At 41.8% G+C, this 17,739-nt stretch overlaps 1 protein-coding gene across 1 annotated transcript in view; it reads right to left on the bottom strand.

Moving 5' to 3' along the window:
- LOC106588084 (integrin alpha-L) overlaps nt 1–17,502 on the bottom strand; it is a 37,348-nt gene extending 19,846 nt beyond the window's left edge. Inside the window, exons 1-8 of the mRNA XM_014176752.3 lie at nt 17,369–17,502; nt 12,919–13,033; nt 9,771–9,868; nt 9,478–9,545; nt 9,000–9,114; nt 8,658–8,788; nt 6,004–6,146; nt 5,724–5,877 (exon numbers count right to left, since the gene is read on the bottom strand). Coding sequence (XP_014032227.1) covers nt 5,724–5,877; nt 6,004–6,146; nt 8,658–8,788; nt 9,000–9,114; nt 9,478–9,545; nt 9,771–9,868; nt 12,919–13,033; nt 17,369–17,417 — 873 coding nt within the window. The 5' untranslated portion in view covers nt 17,418–17,502. The remainder of the gene's footprint in view (nt 1–5,723; nt 5,878–6,003; nt 6,147–8,657; nt 8,789–8,999; nt 9,115–9,477; nt 9,546–9,770; nt 9,869–12,918; nt 13,034–17,368) is intronic.
- Nucleotides 17,503–17,739: the final 237 nt, after the last annotated feature.

Here is a 17,739-nt window from a genome sequence, read left to right as displayed (position 1 = left end):
GCATTAAGTACTGCAGTGCATCTCCTCCTCATGGACTGCACCAGATGTGCCAGTTCTTGCTGTGAGATGTTACCCCTCTCTTCCACCAAGGCATCTGCAAGTCCCTAGACATTCCTGGGGGGAATGGCCCTCACCCTCCGATCCAACAGGTCCCAGATGTGCTCAATGGGATTGAGATCCGGGCTCTTCGCTGGCCATGGCAGAACACTGACATTCCTGTCTTGCAGGAAATCACACACAGAACGAGCAGTATGGCTGGTGGTATTGTAATGCTGTAGGGTCAGGATGAGCCTGCAGGAAGGGTACCACATGAGGGAGGAGGATGTCTTCCCTGTAACGCACAGCGTTGAGATTGCCTGCAATGACAATAAGCTCAGTCTGATGATGCTGTGACACACTGTCCCAGACCATGACGGACCCTCCACCTCCAAATCGATCGCGAGGCCTTGGTGTAACGCTCATTCCTTCGACGATAAATGTGAATCTGACCATCATCCCTGCTGAGACAAAACTTTGACTCATCAGTGAAGAGCGCATTTTGCCAGTCCTGTCTGGTCCAGCGACGGTGTTGCCGGTGATGTCTGGTGAGGACCTGCCTTACAACAGGCCTACAAGCCCTCAGTCCAGCCTCTCTCAGCCTATTGCGGACAGTCTGAGCACTGATGGAGGGATTGTGCGTTCCTGGTGTAACTCGGGCAGTTGTTGCCATCCTGTACCTGTCCCGCAGGTGTGATGTTCGGATGTACCGATCCTGTGCAGGTGGTGTTATACGTGGTCTGCCACTGCGAGGACGATCAGCTGTCTGTCCTGTCTCCCTGTAGTGCTGTCTTAGGCATCTCACAGTATGGACATTGCAATTTATTGCCCTGGCCACATCTGCAGTCCTCATGTCTCCTTGCAGCATGCCTAAGGCACGTTCACGCAGATGAGCAGGGACCCTGGGCATCTTTCTTTTGGTGTTTTTCAGAGTCAGTAGAAAGGCCTCTTTAGTGTCCTAAGTTTTTCATAACTGTGACCTTAATTGCCTACCGTCTGTAAGCTGTTAGTGTCTTAACAACCGTTCCACAGGTGCATGTTCATTAATTGTTTATGGTTCATTGAACAAGCATGGGAAACAGTGTTTAAACCCTTTACAATGAAGATCTGTGAAGTTATTTGGATTTTTACGAATTATCTTTGAAAGACAGGGTCCTGAAAAGGGGACGTTTATATATTTCACCTTTATTTAACCAGGTAGGCTAGATGAGAACAAGTTCTCATTTTCAACTGCGACCTGGCCAAGATAAAGCAAAGCAGTGCGACACAAACAACACAGAGTTACACATGGAATAAACAAACGTACAGTCAATAACACAATAGAAATGTCTATATACAATGTGTGCAAATGTAGTAAGATTAGGGAGGTAAGGCAATAAATAGGCCATAGTGGTGAAATAATGACAATTTAGCAATTAAACACTGGAGTGATAGATGTGCAGAAGATGAATGTGCAAAGGAGTAAAAATAAATAACAATATGGGGATGAGGTAGTTGGGTGGGCTATTTACAGATTGGCTGTGTACAGGTGCAATGATCGGTAAGCTGCTCTGACAGCTGATGCTTAAAGCTAGTGAGGGAGATATAAGACTCCAGCTTCAGTGATTTTTGCAATTCGTTCCAGTCATTGGCAGCAGAGAACTGGAAGGAAAGGCGGCCAAAGTAGGAGTTGGCTTTGGGGATGACCAGTGAAATATACCTGCTGGAGCACGTGCTACGGTTGGGTGACCTGGACTTATAGATGACCTGGAGCCAGTGGGTTTGGCGACGAATATGAAGCGAGGGCCAGCCAACGAGAGCATACAGGTCGCAGTGGTGGGTAGTATATGGGGCTTTGGTGACAAAACGGATGGCACTGTGATAGACTACATGAAATTTGCTGAGTAGAGTGTTGGAGGCTATTTTGTAAATGACATCGCCGAATTCAAGGATCGGTAGGATAGTCAGTTTTACGAGGGTATGTTTGGCAGCATGAGTGAAGGATGCTTTGTTGCGAAATAGGAAGCCAATTCTAGATTTTATTTTGGATTGGAGATGCTTAATGTGAGTCTGGAAGGAGAGTTTACAGTCTAACCAGACACCTAGGTATTTGTAGTTGTCCACATATTCTAAGTCAGAACCGTCCAGAGTAGTGATGCTAGACAGGCAGGCGGGTGCGGGCAGCGAATGGTTGAAGAGCATGCATTTAGTTTTCCTTGCATTTAAGAGCAGTTGGAGGCCACGGAAGGAGTGATGTATGGCATTGAAGCTCATCTGGAGGTTTGTTAACACAGTGTCCAAAGAAGGGTCAGAAGTATACAGAATGGTGTCGTCTGCGTAGAGGTGGATCAGAGAATCCCCAGCAGCAAGAGCGACATCATTGATGTATACAGAGAAAATAATCGGCCCGAGAATTGAACCCTGTGGCACCTCCATAGAGACTGCCAGAGGTCCAGACAACAGGCCCTCCGATTTGACACACTGAACTCTATCTGAGAAGTAGTTGGTGAACCAGGTGAGAGTCATTTGAGAAACCAAGGCTGTTGAGTCTGCCGATAAGAATGTGGTGATTGACAGAGTAGAAAGCATTGGCCAGGTCGATGAAGGAGAAATGGGGGAGGCTTGGGCAAGGTGCTGTGGGGGGTGCAGAGCTGTTGACCGGGGTAGGGGTAAGCCAGGTGGAAAGCATGGCCAGCCGTGGAAAAATGCTTATTGAAATTCTCCATTATCGTAGATTTATCGGTGGTGACAGTGTTTCCTAGCCTCAGTGCAGTGGGCAGCTGGGAGGAGGTGCTTTATGACCACTCTATGGAAAGATGAGTCTCTTACAAACACAATGAAGGAGACCCATACAAATTAATGGAAGTATGGAGGTAGTTTTGTGCCAACAAAAATAAGGGGTTAAATATGTGTCCAAAAAACATGAATATTTCCTGAGCTTTGTTATATCTCCTAGATATAGGACAGACACTTCAAATCCTTATTCCTTCGGACTTCTTTTTTGACTGTCTCTTTTGCAATTCACGAATGTGTTATTCAAACTGTTGCTATGGTCTATAGTAGTAAAGGCCAAATTCAATATTTTATCAAATTATTTTAGTTTTGTTTTTTGGGATAGCTAAAAGAAAAATAGCTAAATAATCCATGGTATGACCACCTTAAAACAATTCCATATGTTAGCCTAGTAGAATCCTGGGTCTGATTATTTAAATAAAGGTATCTGCAAAGCAGTGAAACTGAATATTATGATTGCGGATGATGTCACCAAGCATGTACAGAGGGAAAAAATGGAGCCCGGAATTGACCCCTGAGGGATGCCATAGTGAATAGGTGCTGGGGTCGATACTGAAGCACCCATGCTCACTGAGAAACGTCTGCCACATAGATATGACCTGCACCAGTCGAGGGCAACTTTTTTACAATTCTGTAAAGAATCGTAAAAACTGTTTGCAGAGATCAGGGGATGCGAGCCTGTCCCTGTTAGGGGGGCACCAACAGCATGCTTTTTTAAAACTGAATTTTCGAGTTGTAGGAGTTCTCAGAGATCAGGGTAGAGAAGTTGTTTGTTCTTGCATCTTTAACCGCAACACTGTAATTTTTCATCAGATCCTTCAGTATCTCATAGAATACTTGACGTTTGTAGGCCTTCCATTTCCGTTCTGCATTCCTAGTACACTTTTTAAGGCAATAGTGTGGTCATTTAACCAAGGCAGACAGTTGATTTGTGGTTTTAACTGGTGCCACTGAACCTGTTCAGCAAATCATCAGTGTGATGACAGAACAGGATCATTAGTAGAGGATTAAAAAGCATTTGTACATTTACTAGCAGTTGTGGAGGTATTGATGGGAGTGGGAACAGACACATTTTTAGGAGGAGAAACAACCATTTGCAAATATATTTCCACCTCTGTGAATTTCAAGTGAAACGATTTGAAAGTGTACCTCAATCCAGGGATGGAAGGTGTTGCTGTTCTCCTAATTATCCCACAAGGGTAAATGGAGAAGATCAAATACTGCTGCTTTAGCATTACCTAACTAGCATTAGGATGAACAAGGCAGTTTAATAAAAAACTAGCACTATTTAAATCTTCTCCATTCACCATAAATTGTTGTGGGATAAGTAGGACTACAGCGAAACCTTCCATCCCTGGATTGAGGTACGTTTGCAAACCATTTCACTTGAAGTTCACAGAGATGCAAATATATTGGCATTTGGTCGTTTCAACTAGGAGGAGAGCATACCTTCTAGTCAAAATGTTTTGGCTAGTGATCAGCCAGCTGTAGTTATGGGAATTAAATAGTTGTAATGGAATTAAAGTACGTTCAGAAAGTACTCAGACCCTTTGACTTTTTCCACATTTTGTTACGTTACAGACTTATTCTAAAATTGATTAAATACATTTGTTTTCTCATAAATATACACACAATACCCCATAATGACAAAGCAAAAACAGGTTTTTAGATTTTATACAAATGTTTCAAAATTAAGAAACAGACATACCGTATTTATATAAATATTCAGACCCTTTGCTATGAGACTCGAAATTGAGATCAGGTGCATCCCTTTTCCATTGATTCTACAACTTGGTTAGAGTCCACCTGTGGTAAATTAAATTGATTGAACATGTTTTGGAAAGGCACAAACCTGTCTATATAAGGTCCCACAGTTGATGGTGATGTCAGAGCATGAACCAAGCCATGAGGTTGAAGGAATTGTTCGTAGAGCTCCAAGACAGAATTGTGTCGAGGCACAGATCTGGGGATGGGTACCAAAAAATTGCTGCAGCATTGAAGATCCCCAAGAACACAGTGTCCTCTATCATTCTTAAATGGAAGAAGTTTGGAACCACCAAGACTATTCCTAGAGCTAGCCTCCTGGCCAAACTGAACAATCAGGTGAGAAGGGCCTTGGTCCAAGATTGACCTCTTTGGTCTGACTGCCAAGTGTCATGTCTGGAGGAAACCTGGCACCATCCCTACGGTGAAGCATGGTGGTGGCAACATCATGCTGTGGGGATTTTTTTCAGCTGCAGGGACTGGAAGACTAGTCAGCATCGAGGGAAAGATGAACGGAGCAAAGTACAGAAAGATCCTTGATGAAAACCTGCTTCTGAGTGCTCAGGACCTCAGACTGGGGTGAAGGTTCACCTTCCAACAGGACAATGAACCTAAGCACACAGCCAAGACAATTCAGGAGTGGCTTCGGGACAAGTCTCTGAATGTCCTTGAGTGGTCCAGCCAGAGCCCAGACTTGAACCCGATCGAACATCTCTGGAGAGACCTGAAAATAGCTGTGCAGCGACGCTTCCCATCCAAACTGGCAGAGCTTGAAAGGATCTGCAGAGAAGAATGGAAGAACACGGGTGTGCCGAGCTTGTAGCGTCATACCCAAGAAGACTCAAGGCTGTAATCGCTGCCAAAGGTGCTTCAAAAAAGTACTGAGTAAAGGGTCTAGATACTTATGTAAATGTGTTATTTCATGTTTTTTTTGCTAAATTAAAGTTACATCTGTTTTTGCTTTGTCATTATGGGGTATTGTGTGTAGATTGATGAGGGAAAAAAACAATTTAATACATTTTAGAATGAGGCTGTGACGTAACAAAATGTGGAAAAGTCAAGGGATCTGAATATTTTCCGAATGCACTGTAAGTCATACAATTGTGTGGTGTTGTGTTGGGGTTATGCAGGATCCCCTTTTAAGGACTTACCCCGATGATGAAGCGGATGATGTTTTTCTCATCACTTCTTTTGATAGAGTTTAACCTTTTATCACTATCACTGGGATTTCCATCTGTTATTACGACCAGCACTTTAGTTGCATCTGCGGTGGCGCCGGCAGCTTGGTTTTCAAAAATGTTTTTTCTGAATTAGACACAAACAACAGATCAAGCTATCTTTCTTTCACCACAATTCCCTTTGATCTGATTCGGAGTATTCGGTCAGAACTTTGAAAGTAAAACTGATTAATAATGATCAACTGTGACCTACAAGACAAAGTCTATTGCCTTATGTGTGTTGGTTAGATCAGCCATGTGCACTTCTCTCGAAAGTTTAGTCAAGGCTCTTCCCTCTTGGTAGTCATGAAAGTTGAAAACTGTTCTGGTGTTTGTTGAGAACTGAACCGCTGCGAACTGTGATTTAAAAAAGAGAAAAAGAGAACTAATATTGATTTCATACCATACTTTCCATGCAGCAGCGTGGGTGTATAGCACATATACTCTTAGAATTAGTGGTGACTCGAGGAACCCTGAAGATCCTCAAGGAACCCCTGGAGTTCCTCAAGGAACCATTGCTAGTCAATGGTTCATATTTGCAGCTTCGGTTAGTTGAGGGATTCTTGGAGTAACCTTTAATGGTTCAATGTAGCATTGGGCTCCTGGATGAAGCCTGGAATGGAGGTGCGGCGTAGTAGGGGTTTGGTAATAACGTAGATATTTTTGGGGTCACCTTTAAAGTAATTGTCATTCCTGTTCATCTGATCTGTTGTATTGTAATCACATGTTAAGATTGAACACCGACAGTTTTGTAGCTTCAATGAGGCTTACAGAGGCTTACAGTTCCTCAAGAGCCTCCGCAAATCCCAAAGTTAGAATAGTTACCACTGTATTACTATATGTAAACAGAAATTGTAATATTATTCATATTATATTAGAATAAATAATATGCATAAATATTCAAGATTTTTTAAAGCAGTGTACAAACTTAACATGATGAACAGGAATGACATTTATGCTAACGGGTGTCCAAAAAGTGCCTATATGAAAGCCACGGCTCCAATCTGATAGGCTGCCACCACTACAATATATACTGCTCAAAAAAATAAAGGGAACACTTAAACAACACATCCTAGATCTGAATGAAAGAAATAATCTTATTAAATACTTTTTTCTTTACATAGTTGAATGTGCTGACAACAAAATCACACAAAAATAATCAATGGAAATCCAATTTATCAACCCATGGAGGTCTGGATTTGGAGTCACACTCAAAATTAAAGTGGAAAACCACACTACAGGCTGATCCAACTTTGATGTAATGTCCTTAAAACAAGTCAAAATGAGGCTCAGTAGTGTGTGTGGCCTCCATGTGCCTGTATGACCTCCCTACAATGCCTGGGCATGCTCCTGATGAGGTGGCAGATGGTCTCCTGAGGGATCTCCTCCCAGACCTGGACTAAAGCATCCGCCAACTCCTGGACAGTCTGTGGTGCAACGTGGCGTTGGTGGATGGAGCGAGACATGATGTCCCAGATGTGCTCAATTGGATTCAGGTCTGGGGAACGGGCGGGCCAGTCCATAGCATCAATGCCTTCCTCTTGCAGGAACTGCTGACACACTCCAGCCACATGAGGTCTAGCATTGTCTTGCATTTGGAGGAACCCAGGGCCAACCGCACCAGCATATGGTCTCACAAGGGGTCTGAGGATCTCATCTCGGTACCTAATGGCAGTCAGGCTACCTCTGGTGAGCACATGGAGGGCTGTGCGGCCCCCCAAAGAAATGCCACCCCACACCATGACTGACCCACCGCCAAACCGGTCATGCTGGAGGATGTTGCAGGCAGCAGAACGTTCTCCACGGCGTCTCCAGACTCTGTCACGTCTGTCACGTGCTCAGTGTGAACCTGCTTTCATCTGTGAAGAGCACAGGGTGCCAGTGGCGAATTTGCCAATCTTGGTGTTCTCTGGCAAATGCCAAACGCCCTGCACGGTGTTGGGCTGTAAGCACAACCCCCACCTGTGGACGTCGGGCCCTCATACCACCCTCAAGTAGTCTGTTTCTGACCGTTTGAGCAGACACATGCACATTTGTGGCCTGCTGGAGGTCATTTTGCAGGGCTCTGGCAGTGCTTCTCCTGCTCCTCCTTGCACAAAGGCGGAGGTAGCGGTCCTGCTGCTGGGTTGTTGCCCTCCTACGGCCTCCTCCACGTCTCCTGATGTACTGGCCTGTCTCCTGGTAGCGCCTCCATGCTCTGAACACTACGCTGACAGACACAGCAAACCTTCTTGCCACAGCTCACATTGATGTGCCATCCTGGATGAGCTGCACTACCTGAGCCACTTGTGTGGGTTGTAGACTCCGTCTCATGCTACCACTAGAGTGAAAGCACCGCCAGCATTCAAAAGTGACCAAAACATCAGCCAGGAAGCATAGGAACTGAGAAGTGGACTGTGGTCCCCACCTGCAGAACCACTCCTTTATTGGGGGTGTCTTGCTAATTGCCTATAATTTCCACCTGTTGTCTATTCCATTTGCACAACAGCATGTGAAATGTATTGTCAATCAGTGTTGCTTCCTAAGTGGACAGTTTGATTTCACAGAAGTGTGATTGACTTGGAGTTACATTGTGTTGTTTAAGTGTTCCCTTTATTTTTTTGAGCAGTGTATTATTAAAAAGGTTCAAAATGTAACTCCTCCCATCAGAAAAAGGTTATGGTTTGAACCTTTACACAGGGGTTCCTCCAAGACCCTTTTAAGAAGAGGTTCCTCAAGGAACCTGTTTGAACTGGAAAGGTTCCGCCGGGGTGGCAACTCAAAAGGTTCTTCTAGGCACCTTTACTTCTAAGAGTGTAGATAAACAGATGTATGTTCAGCAACCTCACGAGCATGATTTCAGTTATGAACTTTAAAAGGGAAGAATACCTTGATTGAGGAGTTTTTTAGGGTTGTCATGATATTCTTTATGAAACCTTTGTTCTTATTAAATTCATCATCTGTCATGCTTCCTGATCCGTCAAAGAGGAAAACGAGGTCCACTATTTTCTTAGTACATTCTGTAAGAGAAAGTGAATTACATGAATGTATATGATGTATAACACTCACAACATTCTTCACATATTCAGGAATCCAGATCTTATCATTCACAATTAATATTTTGTGACCTAATCCTAATGTAATTTAGCATGACATGAATAAACAGTCAATATATACCAAAAAATCTTAGGTTATGTTATCTACAGATATGTTCAAGTTTCACTGTTATACCTTGGAAGGCAGGTGTGAAGTTCGAGGTGATGTGGAGCTGGCTGTTGAACTGATAACAGATACTGTTCAGATAGGAGTTCCCATCACACTCGTGTGCCAGGCCAGGGCTGCAGGCCTGAATGAGGAGAATACGTCATTGTAAATGTGATAAAATAATGGATTGTCTGGTGGACCTCAGATGTCTTCAAAAGAGAGAGTTACAGGAATTTGCCATGACCATATTTAGATTGCTTAGATATTGTTTTATAACTCAAGTGAAACAAGTCATTCAGGTTTACACAGGCAGCCCAATTCTGATTCTTTTTCCACTAATTGGTGGAGCTGATTTGATTGGTCAAAAGACCAATTAGTGAAGAAAAATTCTGAATTGGGCTGCCTATGTAAATGCTGCCAAACATATTACATATGCACAGTACACTCACATGGAGTATTTGAAAACAAGAACATGATCAAATTAAATGTTTGGTGGTTATCTTACAGTGAACATTGGAGGAGAAGTAGATTGTCCAGCCATAGACAGTCCAATGTACTTGATTGTGTCAGTTTCTGTTGGAAGGGAAAAGGCAGACTTGCAGAATCAACTAGTGTTTCTCATTTTCAAGATCTTGTTGACATTTCAACAATATTTTAATACTCAATTAGCCATGGTTACCGTGATAGCTGTTACATGTTCTAATAATACTTATAATTATTCATTTTGTTATGGTAGCCACCTTTCTAAATTGCAGTCCAGTAAGTACAGTATAGTGTATCATCAACTTCCATCTCTACCTTGAGGAGTGTAACAGTCTGTACAGTTTGTTCGGTCTTGAGCACATCTACAGATTCCACCAGATCCATTCTTCTGATATGGTGCACTGACCATTACCCTGTGGGTGAGAAATAACAGTATACACTGACCATTACCCTGTGGGTGAGAAATAACAGTATAGATTGGTCGATTTAGATGAGCCTGTGTCACTACTTATATATATACTCAGTTTATTAGGTACACCCATCTAGTGCCGGGTCAGACCCCCTTTACCTCCAGAACAGCCTGAATTGTTCGGGGCATGGATTCTAAGGTGTCAGAAACGTTTGTTACTCAATTGGTACCATGGGACCTGACGTGTGCCAGGAAAACATTCCCCACACCAGTACACCACCTCCACCAGCCTGTACCGTTTATACCAGGCAGGTGGACTTTATACCAGTCATGGACTTTTGCTGCTTACGCCAAATCCTGATTCTGCCATCAGCATGATCACCAACACTGGACAATTGAAGAGTGGAAAAACATTGCCTGGTCCGATGAATCACGGTTCCTGTTGCTTCATGTGCCCACTGGAGTCGCTTCTTCTTGTTTTTAGCTGATAGGAGTGTAACCTGGTGTGGTCGTCTGCTGCAGTAGCCCATCCATGACAAGGATTGACGAGTTCTGAGATGCCGTTCTGCGACATTATTTGTCTGTCTGTGGCCCGCCCGCCTGTTAGCTTGCACGATTCTTGCCATTCTCCTTCGACCTCTCTCATTAACAAGCTTTTTTCGCCCACAGGACTGCCGCCGACTAGATGTTTTTTGTTTGTAGCACCATTCTCAGTAAACCCTAGACACTGTGAAAAGCCCAGGGGGGAAAACATTTCTGAGATACTGGATCCAGCACCCCTGGCATCGACGATCATGCCACGCTCAAAGTTGCTTAGGTCACTCTTTTAGTCCTTTCTAACATTCAACTAAACAGTAACTGAATGCCTCGATGTCTGTCTGCCTGCTTTATATAGCAAGCCAAGGCCACGAGACTCACTGTCTATAGGAGCGATCCATTTTCGTGAACAGGGTGGTGTACCTAATAAACAGGCCACTGAGTGTATGACAAACTTTAGATTAAGAGTGGTTGCAAAACATTTGTGACAATGTAGTAAATTACTTTTGTACATCCGTTTCATTTTGGTTATTAAGGTTACAATGACAACTGCATGATGAAGGATGAAAGAAAGCATAGGCAGGATGTTATCAGAGGTGTGATTTGAAGAAGCACAGTTCAGAATTTCCATTCCATCAACATATGCATAACTAATACACTGATGCACATTAGGTAGTTTCACTGTGTAATAGTCATGGGCATTTGATGCAGCTCACATAATTTAAGAAACGTAAGTAAATGTGCACTGAAGAATATAGACATATACAGAGACATATATTTTCTAAATACATTGCTACGGACATACAGTACCAGTCAAAAGTTTGGACACACTTAGTCATTCAAGGGGTTTTCTTTATTTTTACTATTTTCTATATTGTAGAATAATAGTGAATACATCAAAACTATGAAATAACACATTTGGAATCATGTAGTCAACAAAAAAGTGTTAAACAAATGAAAACATATTTTATATTTGAGATTCTTCAAAGTAGCCACCATTTGCCTTAATGACAGCTTTGCACACTCTTGGCATTCTCTCAACCAGCTTCATGAGGTAGTCACCTGGAATGCATTTCAATTAACAGGTGTGCCTTGTTAAAAGTTAATTTGTGGAATTTCTTTCCTTAATGTGTTTAAGCCAATCATTTGTGTTGTGACAAGGTAGGGGTGGTATACAGCAAATAGCCCTATTTGGTAAAAGACCAAGTCCATATTATGTCAAGAACAGCTCAAATAAGCAAAGAGAAACGACAGTCCATCATTCCTTTAAGACATGAAGGTCAGTCAATCCGGAACATTTCAAGAACTTTGAAAGTTTCTTCAAGTGCAGTCGCAAAACCCATCAAGCGCTATGATGAAACTGGCTCTCATGAGGACCGCAACAGGAAAGGAAGACCCAGAGTACCTCTGCTGCAGAGGATAAGTTCATTAGAGTTAACTGCACCTCAGACTGCAGCCCAAATAAATACTTCACAGAGGTCAAGTAACAGACACATCTCAGCATCAACTGTTCAGAGGAGACTGCGTGACTCAGGCCTTCATTGTCGAAAAGAAACCACTACTAAAGGACACCAATAAGAAAAAGAGACTTGCTTGGGCCAAGAAACACGAGCAATGGACACTAGACCGTTGGAAATCTGTCTTTTGGTCTGATGAGTCCAAATTGGATATTTTTGGTTCCAACCGCCGTGTCTTTGTGAGACGCAGAGTAGGTGAAGGGATGATCTCCGCATGTGTGGTTCCCACAGGAAGCATGCAGGAGGAGGTGTGATGGTGTAGTGGGTGCTTTGCTGGTGACACTGTTTGTGATTTTATTTAGAATTCAAGGCACACTTAACTAGCATGGCTACCACAGCATTCTGCAGCGATACGCCATCCCATTTGGTTTGCGCTTAGTGGGACTATAATTTGTTTTCCAACAGGATCATGACCCAAAACACACCTCCAGGATGTGTAAGGGCTATTTGACCAAGAAGGAGACTGACGGAGTGCTGCATCAGATGACCTAGCCTCCACAATCACCCGACCTCAACCCAATTGAGATGGTTTGGGATGAGTTGGACGGCAGAGTGAAGGAAAAGCAGCAAACAAGTGCTGAGCCTATGTGGGAACTCCTTCAAGACTGTTGGAAAACCATTCCACATTAAGCTGGTTGAGGGAATGCCAAGAGTGTGCAAAGCAGTCATCAAGGCAAAGGGTGGCTACTTTGAGGAATCTAAAATCTAAAATATATTTTGATTTGTTTAACACTTTTTTGGTTACTACATGATTCCATGTGTGTTATTTCATAGTTTTGATGCCTTCACTATTATTCTACAATGTAGAAAATAGTCAAAATAAAGAAAACCCCTTGAATGAGTAGGTGTGTCCAAACTTTTGACTGGTACTGTATATAGTGCATGTTTGCAGACATTTTTCTGGTCATTTTTGTTTCCTCAAGTGTGCAATACTGTTGCAGATGAAGTTTGTAACATAATGCTTGACATTGTTCACTAATATGATAACAGTAACACTTGCCCTTTCTCCTTGCCAGATATGAATTGCAGGACTTTGTATCCAAAGAAATCCTGTTCCTCCCCTTTGTAGATTTTTGTGTTTGCTTCATCGATGTTGAAAGCCATTGAAGAGACAGCTGGCAAAGAAGGGTAGAGAAGCACAATCAGATGATTAGCTAGGTGTCCATCCAATTGGTGACAGATTTTCATGCGAATATTCAAAAATCTCCATAAAAACAATATGCACTCTTTCTCACCAGAGATCGAATTGACTTGTTGAGGATTAAACTGTGTGCGTAATGAGGTAGTGCACATGAAAAGCTAGATTATTTTTATTTGTCAAATGGCAGCCAAGCGTTGATGATCGTGTCACCAGAATAAGACCTTCGATATTTATTGGAAATGATCATCAAGCTCATCATCTTGCACTTTCACCACCCTGTAAAGTCCCCCCTTATCCCCTCGAATTTTAGTTTTAAAAACTTGCTCAAAATAAGTGACCAAACTATATTGCTATTCCTGGGACTCGCATTGAGCTAGCCAACTCATACAAGAGCTATTAGGAATAGAGAGAGGAGAGGGAAGAGATGATGCCAGCGGATATGTGTGAATTGTGCAGGACAGGAACAATGAAGATTGAGAGATGTGTAAATTAGAAATGAGGGTAATTCATATATTAATCTATAATTCTTAGGCCTATGCTGCCATACCACCTGACCTGTGCTATGCAAGACAGAGGCAAATAATATCCACTAGAGACAGATTTAGATATCATCATACAGGCCTTCATAATATAGGCCTACAATCACATATTTAATTGAATTTATTTTGGGTAACATACATGTAGAACAAAATGTACAATGTGAACCCAGAGGATATCACTTGAAAGTATTCATTAAAATGCTTGTTTCCAAAGTGGTCCTCGATGGTAAAAACAATAACACATATAATGATTAAAAGGCAAGACAAAATTACAAATGACCATAAATACATTCATTTATATTGACAACCTAAAAAGTGGCACTATTCACTGCACTTTTCCCAAACGTAAAAATGAACCATATTCATTTGACATTTAAAAACAATCTATTCATTGCACATCGTACCTATCATTCAAATAAATGGACCTGACCAGCAGTAGGGGGCACAAGAGGCAGTGGAGTGGTTTCTCTTACTTAGGCAACCTTGTCCAAATGAAAACCTTTGCCTGCTTTTTAAAGATATTTCTGCTTTTTCTTTGCTTGATCTCCAAGGGGAAGCTATTACATAGATAAATGCCTGTATAGAAAAACGTACTCTTCGCAGTACTGTTTACTCTTGGGATTTTACAAGACAACACTAGCTCTGGTATTGTAACTGTGTTGGTTATAGACCATATTAACGTGGTTTTTCATATAACCTGGGGCACAATCATTTAAGATGTCAAACATATGATTAAGTTTAAGTTTGTCTGCTCTGGACTCCAAAGGCAACAAGCCCACCCCCGGAACTCCTGTAACCCTATGTGGGTCCTCGGGGGAACATTCAGCATATACCTGATAACATTATTTCTCATGACCTGCATTCTCTTTTTCAGCTTTTTTGATAGCCCACTATACCAAGCAGAGCAGGCATAATCAAAATGACACAATCAAGATGGAGACAAGCAGTTTCTTAACTTTGATGTTAAAATATCTAGTGTTACGATATAAAAATTTCAATTTGTTCACCATTTTAGAAAGAATTTTGGCAGCAATCAAGTCTCAAGAAAGGGATTGATCTAGAGACACACCAATATAAGTTGGTTTTAGATCCATGCCTGCACAGTTTACCTTTATCTTGTCAGCCCTAAGCAATCTGTGTTTTGTTCCATACAAAATCGATTAAGTTTTTCCCAAATGTAGCAACAATTTGTTGTCAGTCAACCAATCTCTAACAAAATGCAATTCCTTACTCAAGGTCTCCTCTATGTAAACTGTATCCTTCCCTAATACAAGTATGGCTGAGTCATCAGCATAAAGCAGGAGCTTGCACTTTACTGTATCTGGCATATCATTGACTTATATAAGAAATAAGAGAGGCCCTAAAATAGATCCCTGTGGTACTCCACAGGATATTTCTTTGGCCTCTGACAGAACATCACCAACATTACATACTTGTGTTCTGTTGGTCAGATAAGACCTAAACCAATTCACTGCTACATCATATAGACCCATGCATTCATCAGGAGAATATCATGGTCTACAGTGTCAAACACTTTCTGCAAGTCTAACATGACCATATCTGTATAGTTCCCTTTCTCACTTTCCTGCTTAATGTGATCAAAAAGGTGGATAAGGCAAGTATCAGTGGAATGAGCCGTTGTAAAGCCAGATTGGAGTTCAAAAAGAAGTTCTCGAGAAGGTATCCCTCAAGTTGATTAAAAACTAATCTCTCAACAACTTTGGATAAGGTTCTGAGGATCGACACAGGCCTGTAGTTTGCTACATTTGTTTTACTGCTCTTCTTGTAGAGCGGAACAACCCGGGCTGTTTCGAGATCATTGGGAAATGTACTACTACTAATAGAAAGGTTTACAATATGCGTTATCATTTTAGCAGTGATACAAGCACAATCCTTTATGAATCTTGCAGGAAGGTTTTCAGCCCAGTTGCTTTGTTTGTGCTCATCAAGCATAGTAGATTGGAAACTTTGTCCTCTGTTACCATGCACAGCTCAAACAAATAATTTGTGATACCTTTGCTATGGTAACGGTTCTTATTGAAAGACGGGCCATAGTGTCCAGAGCAGCTCGGTAACTTCTTAACTAGAGATTAAGCTATAGCGGTACAAAAAATTGTAAAAATAATTTGCAACCTTTGCCTGGTCAGTGCATAAAATATCATCAATATCCAGGCCAATCCTACAGGATTTTACTTTATGGGGAGTTTTTGAGCCAATGTCCTTTAAAATGTTCCACAGTTTACGAGGCTGATGTACAGTAAATTGTCATTAACAGCATCTATGTAATGTTGGGATTTGGCCTCATCCATTTTGTATCATTCCTGGATTCTACAGTTAAAATAACCATCATAATCTTGTCGTAGATTTGTCCTTCTGAATTTGGCCAGGTAGCGATCCCTTTTCCTTATGAGGTCTAAGATCGCGGAAGTGATCCATTTCCTTGACCACTGTTTGATTCTACTTTGTTTCATCGGAGCCAGAGAGTCGAGTGCAGACAGAAACAAGCTTGATCAACATCATCACAGTTTAGTACATGAGACCAATCCAAAATTCCAAGTACTTCTACAAAACATTCCTTGGAGTATTGTTTCATAGACCGTACCTTCATGTAGTTATTACCTGCCTCTAGTAGCATTTTGGATTTCTTATGGGTACAGTAGGTTACCATTTGATCACTGAAACCAATATTTAAGACTCCTGACTGTCAGACGTTCTCTAGGTTTGATACAATAATCAAAGCCAAAGTTGATTTACTGTCAATACACAATGAATTGCAGAATAAATCAGAAACGCCACACAGCCTTAATCCCCGGTATGGAGAAGGTTTTTCCGGTCCAAACATGTCCCTTGCATCAATACATGTGCTCTAATAATAGGCATAGCTCTCTCTCCCCCTTCAAACTTTCCTTGTCAATTAATTTGGTAGGCTACATTGTTTTAGCATTATCCAAGGCCTAGGTTTTTATTAGCCAACGTTTTTAGGAAAGGAGAAATGTGATTTGCTGTTGTGTGTTTGAAATGCGCTGGTGGCTTTAAATGGTGGGTCCTTTTGACGGATATGCGTGTGACTTTGCTTATTCTCTCTATGTCCATTCAGAAAGTTTCCTAAAGTAAATTCATTCATATCTGTTGTTGAGCATTGTGATTAGACTGTTGTGTTATCATTTTGGCCGAGCGCTTGGCCTCTGGCCATTGTCCTGATATTGCCACTCCTACCGCGGAGACGCACAAAACAGCTAAACAATGGGCTGGCACATCGCCTGGACAACACAGGTTAGCCTATACGTGTCTCCATTTTACCTGGGCTTCTCCCAAATCGTTACAACATGCCACTGTGTTCTGAATTACATTAAGGCTAACAGTTGGTTAAATACGTTCTTGCCCTGGGTCCCATAATTGGTTAGTCCAGCCCAAATACATGGCTCTGGTCCAGTGTGTGTTGGCACCTTCATTGTTAATGCTTTGCTTATTGGTTATGTGGTGCATTGCCACAGAACCATGTTGGTGGAAGATTCATAAATGATCCCTGTGCAAGTTAAGCATCCATTTGAAAACATATCCTCCTCTACTTCAACTATACTTATTGGTTACAATGGTGTGAACGGTTCAACATACTTCAGTATTTCATACTCAGCTCCCCAAAAAATAAACTGTAATTTAAAATATGTAAGTCATTTACTTTTTTTACGAGTTCAGCTGATGTTTTCTCCAACCACTTTAATATGTAATTGAATATTAAGCTGAGTGAAATCCTGATAATCAGCGATTACCCATGGCTGCCATGCAGGTGAGTAGGCAGAGGGGTGCCTGCCTGGACATCTTCTATTTCACTTTGTTCACTAGCATGCAGTGAGGAAAATATTGCAACACTCAACCTTTGCAAATGAAACTTACTCGTCTTCCTGCACTTTGTTTCCTGTGTGCCTCTTCTTATATGAGGTGTCTCCACCCCCAAAAGTAGCTGTGGCAGTTCACTATAATTTGGGTGAGAATGTGGATGTACATTGCCTTCAGAAAGTATTCACACCCCTTGACTTTTTCCACATTTTGTTGAATTTAAAATGTATTAAATAGAGTATTTTCTTTTTTTTACTGGCATACATACAATACCCCATAATGAGTACGGTTACATGTACACAAT

This window comes from Salmo salar, chromosome 02 (genome assembly GCF_965601325.2).
Source record: "Salmo salar chromosome 02, fSalSal1, whole genome shotgun sequence".
Lineage (NCBI taxonomy): Eukaryota > Metazoa > Chordata > Actinopteri > Salmoniformes > Salmonidae > Salmo > Salmo salar.
This window is presented reverse-complemented; position numbering and strand designations above follow the sequence as displayed.